The 19217-nt window shown below is 41.2% G+C and overlaps 2 protein-coding genes across 5 annotated transcripts in view; one reads left to right on the top strand and one right to left on the bottom strand.

Annotated features, from left to right (window-relative positions):
• Window positions 1-10947, bottom strand: part of JPH1 (junctophilin 1) — an 87310-nt gene extending 76363 nt beyond the window's left edge. For all 4 annotated transcript variants that reach the window (XM_075743860.1, XM_075743859.1, XM_075743861.1 and 1 more), the window contains exons 1-2: window positions 10404-10947; window positions 3053-3809 (exon numbers count right to left, since the gene is read on the bottom strand). In XM_075743860.1, the coding sequence (XP_075599975.1) occupies window positions 3053-3809; window positions 10404-10782 (1136 nt within the window). In that variant the 5' untranslated portion in view covers window positions 10783-10947. The remainder of the gene's footprint in view (window positions 1-3052; window positions 3810-10403) is intronic.
• The window catches only part of GDAP1 (ganglioside induced differentiation associated protein 1), a 32453-nt gene continuing 23721 nt past the window's right edge, over window positions 10486-19217 (top strand). Inside the window, exon 1 of the mRNA XM_075743869.1 lies at window positions 10486-10602. The gene's annotated coding sequence lies outside the window, so the exon portion shown is untranslated. The remainder of the gene's footprint in view (window positions 10603-19217) is intronic.

Below are 19217 nucleotides of genomic sequence, written 5' to 3'. Positions count from 1 at the left end.
TGATGTGGTATCTTTTGAGAAATGCTGCTATTATATCTAAAACACCTTGGTACAAATGCCTCAAAACCCTAAAGGCTGAGTTAGGAGAGCCAATGTAAATTCAGGTTCAGAGAAGCACCATTTACTCCAACTTTTAGATTTTCCTTTGCACACCAAACTGCCATTTTAGATAAAAGAATACTACACAGATTATTAAGGAGAACTTTTAGACATAAAAAGACATCAGGAATATAAGCAAAACAGTGGTTGGTCTTGTTGATGACTGTGTGGACATCTGTCACAGGTCAAACTACCAGCCAAACCCGTCATGACCAGCAGGGAGCTATGAAGAGGAGTATGGTCTGGTTTCATTTGGCTGAGCAAACATTTTGGGAATAAACAGTGCAGGAAAGAACAGCATACAAGTCAAAGCTGTGTTGAAAAGGAAGGTATCTGGCTGAGAGTCACGGTTTCTAGCTCTTTGGAATGGCAACCTGGACATTCAATGTTTTTTGGAGTGAAAAAAGGTCTATCTAGAGAGTCCTTCCACTAACGGAATGGAAATCTATAGTAAGCACGCATTGCTGGTGACATCTGCCAGGTCTGAAACACAGAAGGTTTTACAGGGCAGTGTGCGGTGAGGTTATGCCACATGGGCAGAACCACCTTTTGTATTACACATTGGAGAAATGAAAAAAGGCACTCCTCCTGGACTGTTTTGTGTAGTGGTGCTCATTAGGAAACAGACAAGACCACCATCCCCATATTCACCTAAGACATTGCAGGAATGTTACTGTCTGAAGGATTAATATATTATTAATATATCAGTTTGGTAAAAAAGCAGTCACAAATCACAAATCTCAAGTTTCAGTGGGACAGAAGCAAGTTCTTTCATCCTGAAACCGTACCACTCTGGTCAACCTAGAATTTAGCAACTGTTTGAAGCAGAAGTCTCTTCCTCAATGCTCTTCTAGGATCTCTTCCAGATGATCTCAGTCAGCACTACTGACTCTGCCAGTATGACAGTCCCTTAGTTCACATAATGCCATGGACTTGCTCCCACTGGTTAATACTAATGGCAATTCTGAAAACTAGAGAGATGGGAAGTGTCGTGTCATCCTTACTAGGTGGGTCCAACATGCAATCACAAATGAAGTTAATGTAATCTTTATGCCTGATGTTGCCTGACTAGGTGTCAGGTCTCTTTGCCTTTGACTTAGTGTCAGTACAGTTAGTGCAAAGGCTACTAAAAGAGAGGAAATCTGAATCTGCAATCTTGCTAGCCATACTGGTAGTCATGGGACTCTTTCAGAGGGATTCTCAGCTGAAAAAACAAAGGAATAGCCCACGGTCACAGCTGCACTACAACTGATGCCTTTTGTAGTTGCACTTTCAGAAACATCTTTTCAAGAAATAAACATTGTTTACATGGACTGCTCCAAAAGAATCAATTTGAACTCTGTATTTCACCTAAAATTGAAAGGAAGAAGCAGCAAAACAAAACACTTCAGAGACATATCTCAAAGTGCATACACTGTGCCTTGTAATGGTCTCGGACTACAGCTTTTCAATTGCTTTATATGGACTCAAAGTGGTGACTCCCCCTATCCACACATCCCATCACCTCCATTTTTTCCAAACTTGGGCTTATTATGTACTGACAGAACATGAACAGGATCCAGTAATTTCTTAAAGTTAGCTATTACTGATCTGTTTTTCTAATATGGTATGCTGTCACATAATGCCTTACATATATTTATAGAAGTAATTGAGTATATGCTACCCTCAAATTACTTAGGTGACCTATGCTCAGAAAGGTTCTTTAACAGTATGCTAAATTTTTCATGTTTGTGTCTCAACTACTTTTTGCTATGAGCTATCCATGTGTTCAAGCTTTCCCACTTACACAGCTTTTGGTCTTTTCTGTATTCTTTATGACAATCAGAAAAAGGACAGTCACTAAGCACACACTACTGACCACACTAAACCAGGAACCAGTTGTTCAGCTCTAAGTGACATCCTCTTTCTAAAATTGCATGAAGATTTTCTTTCATGCACATTTCTGGGCTCTTTATTTGGTCCACAGCATATTTCAAGAAAAGCCTGCCTGAGGAAACAAACTAAAACCAACAATAGAGGAACTGCCACAGAAACTTACTGGAAGGCATTACAAATTAAATAGCTTTTTAAAGAGCTCTCAGACTTAATGGTAAAACCTATTAAAATTGTCTATATTGATTTAATTTGTAACAATTCCATTTCAGATGACTTTGCTTGGTTGTTGGTTAGGAGTTGGAAGTGAAAATGACATTTTCTGCCCACTACTACTACCTGTACACTTCTCCCATCTCAAACACTTGGCAAGGGGGTGGGGAGAAGATGACCACCACTATTTGAAGTGGTGGTTGTAAGTTCCAGACAAATTCAGACTGCAGGACAAGCATACTCCAAAACAAAGAGTCCTCATACAGAGCTCTTTTGGCAGATACTGCCCCAGCAACCAAATCAAATCTCTAAGCACAAGAGTCTTGACCATTATTCTTACACTGTTCATACCACGGTCTCTCAGATAAACAGATGCATCTTAAGATGCTCAATGTCAAACGGGCAACTTCAGTGAGTCTCAGATGCTACCCAAAAAATCATCAAGGCAATAACTATAACTAGAGCATGCTTATGGGAAGGTATTCCATCTTCATCTCACATCCCCCAAATCATTCTCTACTGTTCCTCATTGGCTTTATTTTCCAAACAGGTTTAAAGGCATAATGCAGAAGCTCTTGCGTGAAAGCAAAAATGTATGAGAATGGAAATTTACTTTCACAGTATATTATGGAACATATATGAACATTTTTACTCAAATGAGTTGAAGCTCTGAGTTTCATATTTGTAATGCCACTAAAGACAATGGAGTTACACATGTGAAACTGAAAGGTGAGCAAGTACTCACTAAAGACAACATTTACACCCTTCCACTTTTGAGTCTTTTGTCAGCAATAAGAGCTCACATATTGTAACATATTTTTGTTTCTGAAAATTCAGCGATGAACAAATATCTTTTGCGATAACATACCTTGAAGTTGCAATTTCCACTTTGGTTCTTGCCATGGCAGCTGCTCGCTGTGCACCCTCTATTGCTCTATCCACCTTTTCTCTAGTTTTTGTGTTTCGTATTGGTATAAGTTGCTTTCTTATTCCACGGACCAAAACGTTATTTTTGTATTTTCCCTCTTCTTTGGTACCATCTGGAAACATGGTACATCCATATCCATGCCTCCTGTTATTTAGCCATTCTCCTTCATATTTCATACCATTTGAACGCTCACTAATACCAAAACCACTGCGCTTGTCATTCTTCCATTCTCCCATGTAGGTTTCTGTAGTGGTGGCATCAACATGGTCTTCCATAGGGCAATAATCACAGTCACCATCTCCAAAACTAATTGTAGAGTTGGCATCACTAGAACTAATTCTGCTCATAGCAGCATCACTCCTGACGGAGCTCCGTTTGCTAGATATCGATGACCTAGATTCAGATTTTCTAAGTTTTATACTACCAAGAAGGGATCCTCTTCTGAACAAGCCTCCTTTTTTCTTAATGCCCATGGCTTCTGGATCACTGTGAAAATTGAGCACAAAACCTCCTCTTGTTCCAGCTGGACTGTCTGAAGTGACATCATGCAGAACAGTGCCGTTGCTCTGCTCACTTCGAAGAGAAGCTAGAGACGTTCGGAGGGGTGAACGGATCACAGTTGCCATGCCATAGGGTACACTCTGACGTACACCGTATCCATGTCGCATCCCTCCTGTCCATTGCCCCTGGTATGTACCTTTTAAAGCAATAAGGAGAAATTAAATTCAGGAAGCTATAGAAGACCTAGCAATCTCCATCCAGTATGCTACAGGCAATACTACGTTGTCAGCTCCAGTTTTTGGTATGAAGAAATGCAGAAAAATCACAGCACACGAGACAGTAGATAAACTACTTTTGTTACTCATAAATTATTTTTCAGTTTAAGAAATCTTCACTTTCCCAGCTGAAGTAATTTATTTTGGCAACTAAGACACAGTAGCTATAATCATAAGCATTTTTTTGAATGGATCTGTCCAGGGGAAAAAAAAAAAAAAAATCACGAAAAATTTCTAAAGCAGGACTCCCTCAACATTTTTTTTTTTTTAAAGTGGTCAGATGGGGAGGTGATCAGCAGAAGCAGAGCCACGTTATATACAGTCAGCTGGGGAGAGAGACAGGGATGGAGAGAAGGGACACTCATGGCTCTTGACTCCAGCTGCTCACAGAAAGAGCAAGTAGGAGTAGTAAATGTTCTGTTATCCTGAATTTAAGGTGACTACAGACCTCTCCTTGTCAGGACATATTTGACAATCCACTAAATTGTCTTGCCTTCAGATGGGCCTTTGGATCCACTGTTATAAATCTCTATTGTAAAATTAAATATTTTAAAATTTTTGCATGTACTTGAAGGGAAGAACAAAACCTTCAAATATATTACTCTTTGTGAACTCCTGATATCAATACTTTTTGGTATCCCCGGTATTGTAAACATTGCACTGCATTCAGAATTATATGATGACAGAAAGATCAGAAACATGAATCTTTTAGCAATTTTTTGACTTTCATTTGTTCTGCAGTACGTAAAAAAGACAAGACGGTAATAAACAGAATATTGCACACACCATTCTATCATAAACACATTTCATCATTGCAATCATAACTATTTTTTAATTTTTTTTTTTAAACAGCAATATAAGGAAAGAGCAAGATATGAGAAGTCATGGATATCCATGTAAAGCTGCATCTGAGCCAAAACCCGGCGCTATCAGATTACTATTGCAGACAATTTTTTTCTTGTATTCTCAAAAGGCATTTTTGTTTTGACGAGATACATACTCCCGTGTCTGGTCTCTGAAAGCCATTTGTTCCAGATGTTCCAATGGAAGGTGCCAGGAACCCCACAAGTGGCAAATACAAGATAATTTGCTTTCTAAGATCATTTCACTCTAATTCCCATTAAACTGCTTTAAGCTCCTCAAAATGAAGTCTCTCGCCCACCTAGAGCTGCTTCTTGTTTTTTTAAAAAAAGCTATTTTGAGTCTGAGTATTCTCACAGAGGGATGAATAAGCAATCTTTAAAATATCTTTCTTTGATTTTGATGTACTTTAATTGGAGCACCTATTAAAAACTATTCTTCAGAGAACTAAATATCAAATGTCAAATTCGGTGATTGACTAACTTTTTATGAAAACATTTGTGAAATACCTGCAGTTTTAGGTGTAGCTCAAAGCTTCATTTGCTTTGAGATTCAATCTCCTTTGTATAAGCATACTATTTTGGTCACGCACATGTCAATTATCTATCAATTACTGCTTTACTGTATTACCTCTTCTGCTAAGTTATATTTCAATGTCAACATGCAATTAAAATTGCCAAGTGTGCTTTCTTTATTATATAATACTAGATAGGTTCCATAATATAACTATTTTGTATTGGTAGAAAATTCTACCTAGTGGAAGGTTTTTGTTTTAACAGATGGCTGCTGACACAAACAAACAACTTTCTTAGTTTCTTTCTCATTCTCTGTATCCTGGATACCTAGCGCTGCACTGGTTGTAAGGGTGCTGAATCTAGAAACACGATTATTTTAAAAAACTCAGCATATGGAGAAGAACAAATAGAAACATTAGCACAAAGCACTGGTATGACGTATTCTGTAAATATTTAAAAAATACAGCCACATTGTAATTTTTTTCTTTATTAAACAGACATTTCCCAGAAATATATTAATATTTTATGAGCATAAATGACTACATTTTGTCCATAATTATATCTGGGATCCCCCTAGTATTGTAATGATATGCTGGAGCTAAGAATCTGGCTATGTATACGTACTGCTACATACAACAATCTGCCTAACATTCTGCAGCAGTTAATGTCATTTAAAAATAATAAATCTAATTCTAATTTTGATTATATCACAATATTACATTAAAGCAGCAACTCGTAATTATGGCTCTCCATGTTGCTATTGGAGTATCAGACTCAAAGCAGAATCAACTTATTTCAGTATGGAATTTTAAAAAAGTACAAAAGATCAGCCTTTTTTCTTACTAATATTTTGTTTTAATCAATAAACATGGAAAGCTCAAAAATACTTAATTTATTTAGGACTTGTATTTTTCACTACTCTGTAGGAAGAAGTGGAAGTGGTCACTGTTGTCCATAAGGGCATTAAAACAAGAACAATTGATGTGCTGCTATTTACTTGTCTGTTTTTTCTTTCTACTGGGGAAATAAAATCAATGCCAGCTTCTTCTAAAGAGAAAATAGTCCATGAGGAAATGGAAGATTCGTACTGAACTGGTCCTTAGAAAGTACCAAAGATATTTAGTTGGAATTTTGTGCAATCTTGTAGGTAACAATTGTCTCTTCTATCGTTACAAATCCATTAAGGCAAAGGCTTCTGATACTAGTGCTAGAAAGGTGACTCATTTTCCTTGATTTTCAACTTACATTTTAAAGGAAAATTATTTTAATGGCATATGGAGGGCAGTGTCCAAAATGCAGATACAAGAGACTTGTACAGTAATTTGACTGACTGTATCAGACTATCTGTATCATCACCTTCAACAAAAGAAATTTTAGAAAACTTTAAATGAGCAAGATAAGGTATGTTAATATTGCAATATAACTAAATACTAAAGCATACAACATAAGACATGACAAAAAAGCTTTTCCCATATATGAAGATAAATGTATGCAATATTTACCTATCTCTCTATATAGATATAAATATGAATGATATATCAACAAGCATACCTTATCCTGCTTCACCTTATTCTATAGTTGACTGTTCAAAGCAGTTCCTGTAATAGTCAACTGTTAAAATTTTAATTAACACTGTAATTACCAAGCTAGTTAAAAACCGTATTTGACCATAAAACAATAATGTTCTTCAGCATTAATTTTGCAAAAGCTAGGCTTGGTATCCTTTGTAACTGAAGAAACATTCAGCCACAACTACTACTGATAATCCTTCTGGTGTTTAATTGGTTCCCTTGAAAAGGTGTTCATATTTTGAGCCTGAAACTGTTAGAAAGCACGTTTTTTTCCTTTTATTTTAGTTGGCAAGTTGCTGTAAGGTATAACTTCACAACCTGTCTCCTTAGAGTTACATTGCACCATCCCTCCCAAAAAACCCTTGGTGTATCTTACAGCTGTAAATGTCATTGCCTACTTGCAGCTAAAATTTAAAACTACACTGTGTGAAAAAAATGAGAGGCCAAGGACCTATTTAACTACTCCTCTTGCTCTTATCCTTTACTTTCATCTGAGGTTTAACAAATTCCTTGTTACATCAAGATTTTCGCATTGCAGACTCAAACGTTAGATAAGCATACATCTAGAAAGATTACTTAGAAATCAACGAACTTAAATACTATCAATGACCTTTGCTTAGGATGCATTTGCCACTGACCTCTGTGGAACGACAACGCACAACCTTACAGCAAGATGCTTGTTATTACTCTTGTTGGCAGGACCATAAACTGCTAACTAATTTACACATACTGAAGTTTCAAATTAGGCCTTAGTCACCCCATAAAAAAAAGCTCCAGTAGCAGCATTCACACAGATTCAACAAAACCTAGGGAGTTTAAAGGAGGGACAGAAGTCCAGATTGTTGTAGGAAACAACCTGATGGGCCACTTGAACGCACAGCATAAGCACATGCAATGAATGGAGGATCATGGTTTATAATTCACAGTGTTTTCCTCAGAGATTTGACTGAGTGACAATTTTAAGCATCTAAACACAGCATGACATACATTACTCATGTCGTGCAAAGTGGTATGTGCAGAAACACTGAGGAATGCTGTCAATGCTTATGTTCCTTTTCCCTCCCTCAACTACATCTCCTAATACCACCAATACATTTTAAAACAACGTACTGAGGAAAGAAAAAAAAAAGAAAAGAAAAAATAGCACCAGAGAGGTCTGGATTTTAGTAAGTTTGAAAACAAATTGGCAATTGGCATAATCTAAACAGGTATTTCCCTGTGCTAGTATTCTCGGGTCGTAATAAAGGAAGAGCTTTCCTGCAAATATTTCACAGTATGTTAAAAACGCATATGTAAATTTGGTTTCCTTGTAAAAACATTTCAGACATTCTTCTGGTGTACAAATACGGCTACTGTTCCCAGAGCATGAAAACAAAAACACATCTGCAAACATCTATGACGTACTGCTTTGATTCATTCATGAGTACTTTCATTAAAATCAATGGGACTTCACACCCTCTGTTCATACGAACTGCAACACGTAAAAGACTGAGGCCGTGGTAACAGATTTCGGTTAATAGGACTAAAAATTTCACTGTGTAAAATGCACGCTTCCTATGTTGTTTTGGACAAAGGATTCCGTGTGGGGTCCAAGTCTAAAAATTTAGTAAATTTACCTCCAATTATCAATATTATACTGAGATTTTAAAGTTTCCACAGGAAGCCTAAAGGAAAACAAATAAGAAACTTTAGTTTGAGAAAAATCACTCCTAGAAGATTTACTGGAATGGCAATTCACTTTTCTGGCAAGGAAAAAAAAAAAAAAAAAGAAAGATGACCACTGCAAATCCAGCTATTCTTCAGCTTCTAATTTACTAGCCAAAACAAATATAATAAAAATTGAAAAGTCTATCATGTGGTGAAAGGAAAAACTAAAATTCAGATCTCTTTCAAGCTTTTTTAAAAAAATAATAATAATAAAAAAAAATCACCAAACACATATCTCAGCTGACTTTGAGCATCAGAACTTTCCACACCAGGAAACAATTTTCAGACAGCTACAAATATGTATAAACAAGGGGATTAAAAGAGTTTAAGGTACAAAAACCACAGTACATTTTGTTTTCTAAAGGAAATGAATCTTACCCAACTCACTACACTTTGTCTTTTGGAAAGGAAAAAAAGGACTTCCAGCTGTAAACATCTCTGCTTCTGCTTCATAGAAAAAAAAAAAATCTATTCTCTGACATGATCCTGAAAGTTTGACCACACATCTCTTAACAAAATTCCTTGAAGAAACCAGCAACAGCATCAATCAAGAGATCTGTTACATGGCTTAGTCCTTTAGTTGCATCATGTGAACGTTATATCTAATTTTGGCAAATTCTATTTCTTGCGTGTTACTGAAGCACGTTGCTCAAAGCTATAGTGAGCAGCATTTCTGTAAAAAAAACCGCAACAATTCTCTAGTCCTAAAACTGAGACGAAGTTTTCCTATTACAATGGAACAAACCAAGTTGAAGAGCAACTCCACAGAAGTTGCAAGTGGCACTTCCACTAATGCCAATGCCATTACAGCAGCAAAGGATGAATTAAAACATATCAGGCCTATTTTTAGTCCAGTGCATGAAACGACAGAGGTACAATAACTGTAACTGACCATTCAAATAAGCTCCAGCCTTGAGTGACCTTATTGTACCTTGACTTCTTGACTGCTCTGAAGTTAAAGGCAGAGCACCCAATCCTCTCCGCACACTTACTAAGAGCTCAGCCCTAGAAACGTTTTCTTTTTTATACTGAAAGGTGTGAGAGGCAAGGCCTGTGTAATTTCACAACACGCCTTGCACTTACAGCAGTGTGTTATAAACTACACCATGTTTTAATAAAATATGAGTTATGACATGAGGGTGGACCCAAGTTTCATTGATTTTTTGCAAGTTGCATACCCACTTTGTTACCTTCAGCGCCCTGTTGACAAGCCGAGTGTATAAAGCTACCCCTGCTAGCAAACTGATAAGGCACAAGGGCTCACTTATTAAGTTCTTCCCGTTTCACCACGAAAACAGTGCAAAGGGTGCGAGGTGGCGAGCTCGCTTGCCCGCTCTCTGTCCGAGACAGGCACTGCCGGCCCCGGTTATCGTTATCGCGGGCGGGGAGCCCGGCAGCCGCCTCAGCAGAGAAAAGGAAAGCTGTCTGTCTGCCTGCAGCCAGTCGTAATGCCGATTTATACCAGCTGGCCGAGAGTAAGCGACGAGCGCGGCAACGCAGCCCTCTCCAGAGCCCAGCCCGCGTCCCACCGCGGCCGCTCCCGCTCGGCCGGGGCCGGGCGGCTCCTCACGGAGCACCTGTGGTGCTGCCGGCCCGCCAGCGGGGCCTCCGGGGCGGCGAGGCCGTACGCTGAGGAACGCGCTCTCCCCGCCGGGAACGGCGCCCGGACCCGGGCAGGGGAGAAGGAGAGACCCGGCCGCGCCGAGGGGTGCCGGGCAAACGGCGCCCGGGCCGGTGTGAGGGCGGCGGTTGGGCACCGGGGGGGTGGGGGGAGGGGCCCTGCCCGCGGCGCGCGCGCTCACGCAGGCGCGCCCCCCCCTCCTCCGCCGCCGCGCGCGGGGCGCCCCCCGCCGGCGCCCACCTCCGTCCCCGTAGGTCTCGACGCCGTATCCGTCCTGCAGCCCGTTGCTCCAGGTGCCCTCGTAGCGGGCCGGCGTGCTGAGGCTCTGCCGCACCCCGTAGCGCCCCTTGAAGCCGTGGGACCACTCTCCGCGGTACATCCACCTGCCCTTCGTCTCCACGCCCAGCCCGTGGCGCTTGCCCTGCGCCCAGTAGCCCAGGTAGGTGTTGCCGCTGGGCCAGGTGTAGCCGCCCGCCACCTCGAAGCCGTGGGACCACGAACCGGCGTACTCGCCCTGCCCCTTGGGCCCGGTGCAGATGCCGTGCCCGTGGGCTTTCCCGTCTTCCCAGCCGCCGCAGTAGGTGCCGCCATCGTCGAAGTCGAACCGGCCGCCCGTCATCCAGGGCAGCGGGGCGAGCGCGGCGCCGCCGCCGCCGCCTGCCTCCCTCCCGCCTTCCCTTCCCTGTCTGCCCTGCCCTGCCTTCCCTTCCCGACCGCCGACCGACCGCCCCGGCGCTCCCCGCGACTGCTAGCGCTCCGCCGGCCGCCCGCCCGCGCCCAGCCCAGCCGCAGCCCCGCGGCGGCAAGCGGCGCCCGCCCCCCGCTCCTCCCTGCCCGCCCCTCCGCCCCCCGCCCGGGACCGCCCCCGGCCGGGCCGCCGCTGCGGGGCAGGTGTGCGCCCCGCGGGCTGGCCGGGGGACGCGCCCGCTACCGCCGCTGCCGCGGCCGGGTGGGCTTGGTGCCCGGGAAGGACTGGGAGCAGGCAGGTGCCCCCGAGGGGGAGGTCTCCGTGTGCCCTCCCCTCCCGGGGAGACGTGCCCCCCCGTGCTCGGGGACGGGCGTGTCTCAGGGCGGGGGAAGGCCGGGGTGCGCGCCAGCCGCGCCGGGGCCCACGCGGCGTGCGGTGCCCGGGAGGCGGCGGGGCACGGTCCGGTCCGGCCCGGCCCGGCGGGGCTGGCGGCTCCGTGCTCCGGCTCCGCCGCCTTGCCCTGCCTCAGCGCTGCCCATCCCGCGGGTTCCCGGACGGGTTGCTGCTGCCTCTGCGCACCTGCCAGCGCCTGCAACAAGTAGGCAAAAGGAGAGCGTTTTCACGTGATACCTGTGATTCTTAATTTTTTTTTTTTTTTTAGTTTTAGTTTTACTTTCTCTGAGCTTTAAAACTAGTTTTAAGCTGAAGTTGTTGCTGCAGAGCGCAGCCGAGTTGTGCTTTGTCCCTTTTTCCAAACCCCAAACAAAGCCCACCTTCCCGAAGGGGCAAACCAGGTTGACAAACACGGGGCGTAAGGGACGTGAGTGGTGTCAAGGCCTTTCCAGGACAGCGCTGCTGGGAACTGAGGGAGCTCTCATTATGCCTTCAGCCCCATGGCCGTTGGGTGACTGAATAGCTCTAAATCCTGCCAAGTACTCCTTTGCCAGATACGTGATAATCAGATAAAAATATAAGGGCAAATGACAGGAAAAACATGGAAGCATAGAAATAGCAGAGAAAATAGTGGAGAAGTGATTGAAAGCTGTTGTCACTGAAGCCATGGCTTTTTGTTCTTCTGCAGTTATAGACCAGGACTGGAAGAAAATCTGAAAGAAAATGTTCGTCTTCAATGGGGATTTTGTTAAAAGTGCGTTATGACTCATGGGGCATGGTACTATCTGGACACAGATGGTTTGGAAAAGTGGGGAAATAGCAATGGTTATGTTAGTGAGTAAAAGCAGAAACTTAATTGCAAATGAAATATTTCAACACAAGCCATCAGAAGTTGAAGCAGTTAAGCTTTAGAAATGTATGCCAAATTCAGCCCAGTTATAAGCTGGTTTGAGTTAAACCTAAATGAAATTTAAATATTGCACATATTAAACATACCCATGTAACTTGGGTGAATTTTCAAGCTTTGTGCTTCACAGGATCACAGTGTGTGTACATTTTTATGCCATGGTCACACAGTTCAGTGCCGAAGTTTCTCTGCTCTTTCCAGGAGTGAGTTGAGCACTATAACCAATACATGCCCTGTTGTCTCCTCTCCCATCAGAGGAAGTGTGTGCTGTGAAGTCTTCTTTCTGTTCCAATAAGGGACTTTGGGATTTCTTGTTCTGCTTGAAAACGCATAGGTAAAAGACTGTGCACACCTCTGGAGACACACATGCAAAGAGAAAAAGAAAAGATCAAAGACATGTGGCTTGCCCATGAGAAGATGGGGGAAGCTTTCTCTGCCCCTTCGTGCCCTGGGAATTTTGTTCCATAGTTCTGGAGCATGGAAAACCAGACAAGAATGTTGTTTCTGTAGCATAGACATTATGCAGTCTTTCATGCATGTTTGGACAAGGCTATATATTGCGCTGAAGTTAAGAACCGAGACCTTCATTGCAACGTGAGCTTTTGTAGAAAGCCACTACTAAGACTGGAGAAGTCTGAAAAGGTTGCAGTAGGAGGGGTTGATGAAGAAGCTGCAGTTCAGTATCCTCTGAGTATTTCTTCAGCTCATCAGGTTTTATGCCCTCCATATAGTGCATTTCTTAGTCAAGAAAAAGACTGGAAACTGTAGTGGTGATGCTATGTGTGCTTTGAGGAGTTAACTATTTTCACTCTATATTAAACTCTTTTCTAATTTTTTTTTCTGACACAAGATAAAGCCCTGTCATGTTTTAGCATAAAATCTCAGAAGAGTGAAATGTTTTATGTGGGTGTGGGGAACTACCTGTCGGAAATCAGCATGCCTAATAGCTGATACTGGTATACAGTTAAACTAGTAATCGAGGTCCCTTGTCTATAATTGTGTGTTATTCTACAAGCAGATTTTTACGTAGCACACGTAACTGGAGCTGCTGAACATTGGTTTTATCTGCTGTGGGGCTAGTATTGCCTTACGTGGCGTTTCTGGGTCCTGTGTGCACGACAGAGGTGTAAGGCCAGTATTGCCTTACGCAACAGAGCTGCGCCCCGTGCACACCAGGGACCGGACTGGAGGAGCAGAGGTGGGCTGGGATGACTGGTTAGCAAGTCCAGACAGTGGTTCCACAACTCAGCAATAGGAGTGGGTCAGATGAGCAAGTGTGGGACTCCCACAGACCCTCCGTAGGTCTGAGCCGCTCCTCTGAAGAAGCAGCTGTACCCAGCTTCCTGCTGGCCTGGCTGATAACCGCGGCTGTGCAAGTCCTCACCTGCCTAAGGTGCGGCTCAGTATTTGTGAATTACTGGTTTTGCTGTTGTTTCCACCTGAATAATGGTACTACTGAATAACTGGATTTGCCGTTGTAATGTCCTGGGTAATTGCACTACTGATCTATATCTGTTACTGTACTGTTACTTAAAGATAAATTGTTTATCCCTAAAGCTGTTGGTCTGATGTCTGTTATCATATCCCAAACTTATAACTAATTGGGGCTGCCTTAAGTTTTTACATCTGTACGCTAGAAGATGTTATACCATTGCATTAATGAAATAAGTATCTGTCTGAGTCCTTTTTTTTTTTTTTTTTACCCCTTGATTTAAATTTTATAGGTTTAATATTTGATCAGATGAACCAACATGATTGGATGGGCCAGAGGTAAACAATGGAAATTTTAGGAAGGAATCGTATAAATTTCCTTCTGTTATCACAAATGTGGCAGTGGGTCTTCTTTTAGTGACCTGCAAATAATGTTAAAATGTATGGTAATTTTGCATGTGGTTTATATTTCCAGGTCTATTCATTTAAATGAAGTAATCAATTTAAATGAAGTTGAAGCTTGATGACAAGATGAATTCATCACTGCCAGCCTTCTCTTATTATATTTTCAGCAGGGGATAAATTTTGATAGATGTGAGGATAGAAGTGCTTTGCAGAGAACTCTTAGCATCACTCAGCCAGGTCTTGATGATGTAAGAAATCATGAGTTCCTCATTGCGGATGAGGTTGTAGATTATTCCCCCCACCCCACCCCCCCCCAACAGATTTTGCATTGAGGAGTCTCAACTTCAGTTCATGCCACTTAGTGTTTGCTTCTGGGCAGGGGGGTAGGTAATGGTCATATGCAATGTGTAGCACCTATGTGTTAAATACCTTAGAATCACATATTTTGTTTCCTTGGACACTTCCACCCAGTATCAAATTGAAAATAGTTGTAAAACTCCATTGTATGCAGGAAGCAAGCAGTTACAGGTAGATGAATGAATTTACCTGTGGTATCCAAAATAAATGTAATTGCTTCCGCTATTTTCTTATCTGCCTTACAACAGTTATTTTCTGAAGTCTTTGATACATGTAACATTCGGAAAATACAAGGTCCAGGTGCAGTTTATTTATCATTTACAAATAAGTAATACAATTTTTGTTGTATATTGGCGAAATAGAGAAAGTTTGCCTTGAGTAGTTGTGTTGCTGTGTAAGTCATCACAGCACTAGGTCTGATGACATTGTATGTATGCAAAACTTGAGTGATGTATGCAAAAACTATCCTGCAGGGTTATATTTAAAAAAGTCCTTGGTGCAGGGATGGTAGATGCAGCAGGTGAAGAAATTAAACTCTAGAGATTTAATAATAACTAGATACAAAACTGCTGAGTTTAAACTATTAGTCTATAGATATCTGATGCATGAATAAAAATTAGGCACATTTATTCTTACCCTTAAAAGCCTGATTCAGCAGGGAATTACTTTAAGTACTTTAGTAATCCCATTTACTTCAGTGGGACTACACATGAGCTTTAAATTAAACATCTGCAAGATATCTGTGCTCAAATAAAGCAAAGCTCCGAAGAATGTTCTCAAGTGCTTTGCAGAACAGAGGCAGGATGCTTAACCGATGAGCTCCATGAGCTGCACACGTTGTATTGGATGAATTCACACACAAGACTGCTGTGTGGGAGGCAGAAATAGAGGAGTAAAGGTAGTATGAAAGCCACAGTGTAGAAATTTCAAAGACAACCAGGGTTTTCCTGGTTCCATATGAACAGTCACAACACTTATGCCAATTTTTATGTCTAGAGTCTAAATTAACATTTATAAACATAGTTCTGTATAACGTTAACACAAATTATGTTGCCTGACTTCTAGGACAGGAACATACCACTTTTTCTTATTATACTGTAAATTCACATGAGTTACTGTGAATGCTGGAACTATAATTCTACAGAATTTTGATTTTTTTTTTCCAAAAAATTTGCTATAATATTTGAGAAACATTGTGTTATGAAACTATTCTCCTAGCTGCATCAGTGTCAGTTCCACCTTGCACTTGAAGCTGGGACCTGGCCAGTAAGATAGTAAATTTAATTCCAGAGGTATTATGCTTACTCAGTGAATACAGTTGTTATTTTCTTTGCAAAAGTGCTGATAAAGCTTATAAAAACAAAAATACAGATCCTTTTCTAACTTGAAAACAAGATGAGTATGTTCTGTACCCAGACCTTTATTTTCAGTGTTGTTCTAAGCAACTGAGTTAGATTTTTAAATAAAAATGCAGGTTGTTTTTTTTTTTTTTTTTTTAAAGAAATGGAGCTTTTATGTTGATCTTCAGCGTTTCTAAAGTGATTTTAACAGTGACAAAACTCTCCATACAAGTAAGATACAGTGTATTGGAATGATATAGTTTTTTTAATGTATAAAGATATTTGGTTATCTTATAATGATGGTATGCAATAGTGTTATAAGTACCTATGAAATTATGGAAAAAAATATGAAATACTGTTTCTGGGTCTTGTCAACATGTAGTGTTTTTGTTGTGGGTTTGTTGAGGGTTTTTTTTATATGCCTGCAGAACAAAAATGAGTGCATCACTATATCTCCAAATGTGTTCAATTTTATAATGCTTGATTTTTAAGAAAAGTGCAACATCATAGTGATTACCCTAAATTACCACCCACCCAAATTATAGAGGAGGCAAAGATCTACAAAATCAGGTTTATGCCTGGCAAGTTTTTCCTAAATGTTGATCTGAATCCTGCAGCTGCTGCAGTTCAAGTCTTGGTTCCTCAGGGAAGATAGAAACCGTTTATTGCGTTCCTCTCTGCAGCAAATTCAGAAGTGTTTGAAGATGGCTCGTCATGGCTTGCTTTAGCCCCTTTCTTTAGCCTAAGCAGGCTGTATCTTTCATTATTTCCTCCTCGATCTCTGGCTGTCACTGTTGCTCCTATCTGGACTTTCTCCAGTTATGCTAGGTATTTGTTAAAGTCTGGTTTTGAAAACAGAACACATTATTTGGCTAATATTGTGCCGTATTATAGTAGCATAATTCCGTGTGACTCCCAAATGACAGTATTCTTTTACACTGGTGCCAAGATGATGTGTAACAACTTGTCTTCAGTGCGTGATTTGCTGTTGCCCTAATCCTTTCCCACAGAATATTCTTTAACCGGTTGCTTCCCACTTTGTATTAGTGAAGCTGAGTTTCCCTCAACAGGTATTCACTTGAGCACCTTTTTTTCCCCTTAAGATTACTTCCCTGGGTCAAGTTCATTTTCAATTTTAATGCCATATTACAGTTCCTCCCTGGTTTCTAACAGTTTGCACATTTGCACATGCAATAACTGAACTCTTTTAAGATCCAAGTTATTAATTAATGTATTGAATGTTAGAGGATTTGGTACAGATTTAGCATTTGATACATCCTTCAGGCTCGGGACTTAATAATTAACAACCATTACTTAGTAACTGTAAATGATGTGTACTCTTTTACCACAGCTTTGCTTAGATCACCTGTAACAAATGTCAGCAGCTTTGCTGAAGTCAAAATACATAATATCTCGTTTAGTGAAGGCTGAAACAAAGAAAAGTGTTTGTTTTATCTCCATGGGGCATCTGAAAGCTTTCCCACCGCTGAGCAGAGGCACTGCCCTCCTCCTCCTGCTATGGGGCTGTCTCGTTTCCTTTTCTGTTCCTTCCCAGCCAGGTCTCGTTCTGTAATTTGGCCTTTCTGATTTTGCCCCTACATACTTGCACTCTTCCCTAATATTCTTCCTTTAGTAATTTGACCTACTTTCTACTTGCGTATACTTCCTTCTAGTGTTTCAGGATCATTGAAGAGCTCTCAATTTAGTCAAGTTTGTCTCGTGATACTCATCTTATTTTCCCTCCACATCGGGGTAGTTTGTGTTTATGCCCTTCACATTATTTCTTTAGGAAAACACATTGCTCTTTTTGGAGTTTATACTAAAATAAAGCATAGGAGAGAGCAAATCTAAGTTTGTGGTTCTTACAAGACAGTCTTGGCTGACACTGGCTTGAGATATTCTCATGCCCCCAGCCCTCCATGCTGCCAGCACAACTGTTTCTTCAGTGAGCTGTGATTTGGATCAGGGAACCAATCCAGCTCAAAAATAATCCAGCAAAAAGATTTATTTTTATTTTGCTCTTTAAGCTGAATCGTTTGCTCTGTTTGCAGAGCATCTATACAAACAATTGCTCTAATGCAATGGAAAGCATCCATAAAAGTTGGCAGTTCTACAGTTCACCTCTTTTGGTTTTAATTCCATTTCATTTTTCCTAGGAATTACAAATCATATTTTCCCATAATCTTTCACCCAAGTTGCCTGCAGTCTTTCATTCTCAGTCACTTTACTCCCATTGGTTAAAAGGAAAATATATTCCAGATTTGATGTAGTCACTCATCTGCTGGGTAAAAAAAGTTTTCCCTGTAACATGGTACTGTAATTGCCCTGTAGCACCTTCCCAGAGGGTTCCTCGGTTGTTGAAGTCCTCCATCTTCACCCTGTTCTGTGCTTTGAAGAACTAACAGCAGCACCCAAAATGCTTGAGTATTTTGATGTTGTGTCCTACAGATTTTCCATGGCCTGATTGAAGTTTTTCCTGTTGTTTGAAGTGTTTATATTAGCTCTTGTTATCAGATAAGTATTGGGATTTTTCCATGTTTTCTTAGTGATGTGCAAAGCATCTCTCTCTCCTGCCTGGGTGTGCATTTTGTGGCTTTGCTTTGTTTTAAATTGTAGGAATGTTATACCTTCGAGATCTTAATTCCTCTGGTAATTTTCATGTAAATTAGCTAATGAGTTAAATAGTTTTCATACATGTTGCTTTAATACTGTTGGGGAAAAAAGTTCAGCAGCCTTACTCACTGCTCACCATGGTGCCATTCTTCTGAATACCTCTACTGAGAGCCACTTACATCTTCCCAGAGATCTAGGCCTTTTGCCATGCTTTAGGCCCCCTATTCATTGAAAATCCTCCTTCATTAGTTAGCAATTTCATTGCCAGTGATTACAGGCCTTCACAGAGGTTTTTGGTAAAGAGAATTTCTTCATCAGACAGTCCCAGCTCTGCAGTTTCCATCTGCTGCAGCACGACTCTGACGGGGGAGACCAGAGCTCTGTGGGTCACACCGGGCCACCTCTGCAACGGTGAGGGCACCTCAAGAAGGCACCCATCCCAGCTTACGTAGGGGCTGCCTGCAGTTCTCCAGCCGCTCCCTGGACTTTGCAGTTCTTTATGATCTGCCTTGATTTTACCTGGCAGATTTTATCAGACGCAGGGATGAGGCCGTGTGGCCTAATTCTGTCTTAACTCAGGGTCTGTCTTGTGAATTTGTTTTTTCTTATAAAAATTGAAATGCCTTTTTTTTTTCTTCAAAAGCAAATAAGTTAATGTTAAAATAGCAGTTAGAAATGATATGTCTAATTTTAAAAGACATGTTGATGGCCACGACTATTAGCAGATACGTTGGCTATGCCGTGCTGGAGCAGAACAAAACAGCTGTTGCATTTCACCAACGAACTGGTGTTGGTGCTTCTTGCACCTCAGACAGTTGATTAACTTTTTGTAAAAATCTGTTATTTTCTTCTGAGTGAATCCAAAGTGAAACAGATTGAAAATAATTGTCATTCAAAATATGAGTTATAGGTACAACCTT

The sequence above is a fragment of the Balearica regulorum genome, chromosome 2, assembly GCF_011004875.1.
Source record: "Balearica regulorum gibbericeps isolate bBalReg1 chromosome 2, bBalReg1.pri, whole genome shotgun sequence".
Taxonomy (NCBI): domain Eukaryota; kingdom Metazoa; phylum Chordata; class Aves; order Gruiformes; family Gruidae; genus Balearica; species Balearica regulorum.
The sequence above is the reverse complement of the archived record's forward strand: the minus strand, read 5'-3'. Positions and strand labels throughout refer to the sequence as shown.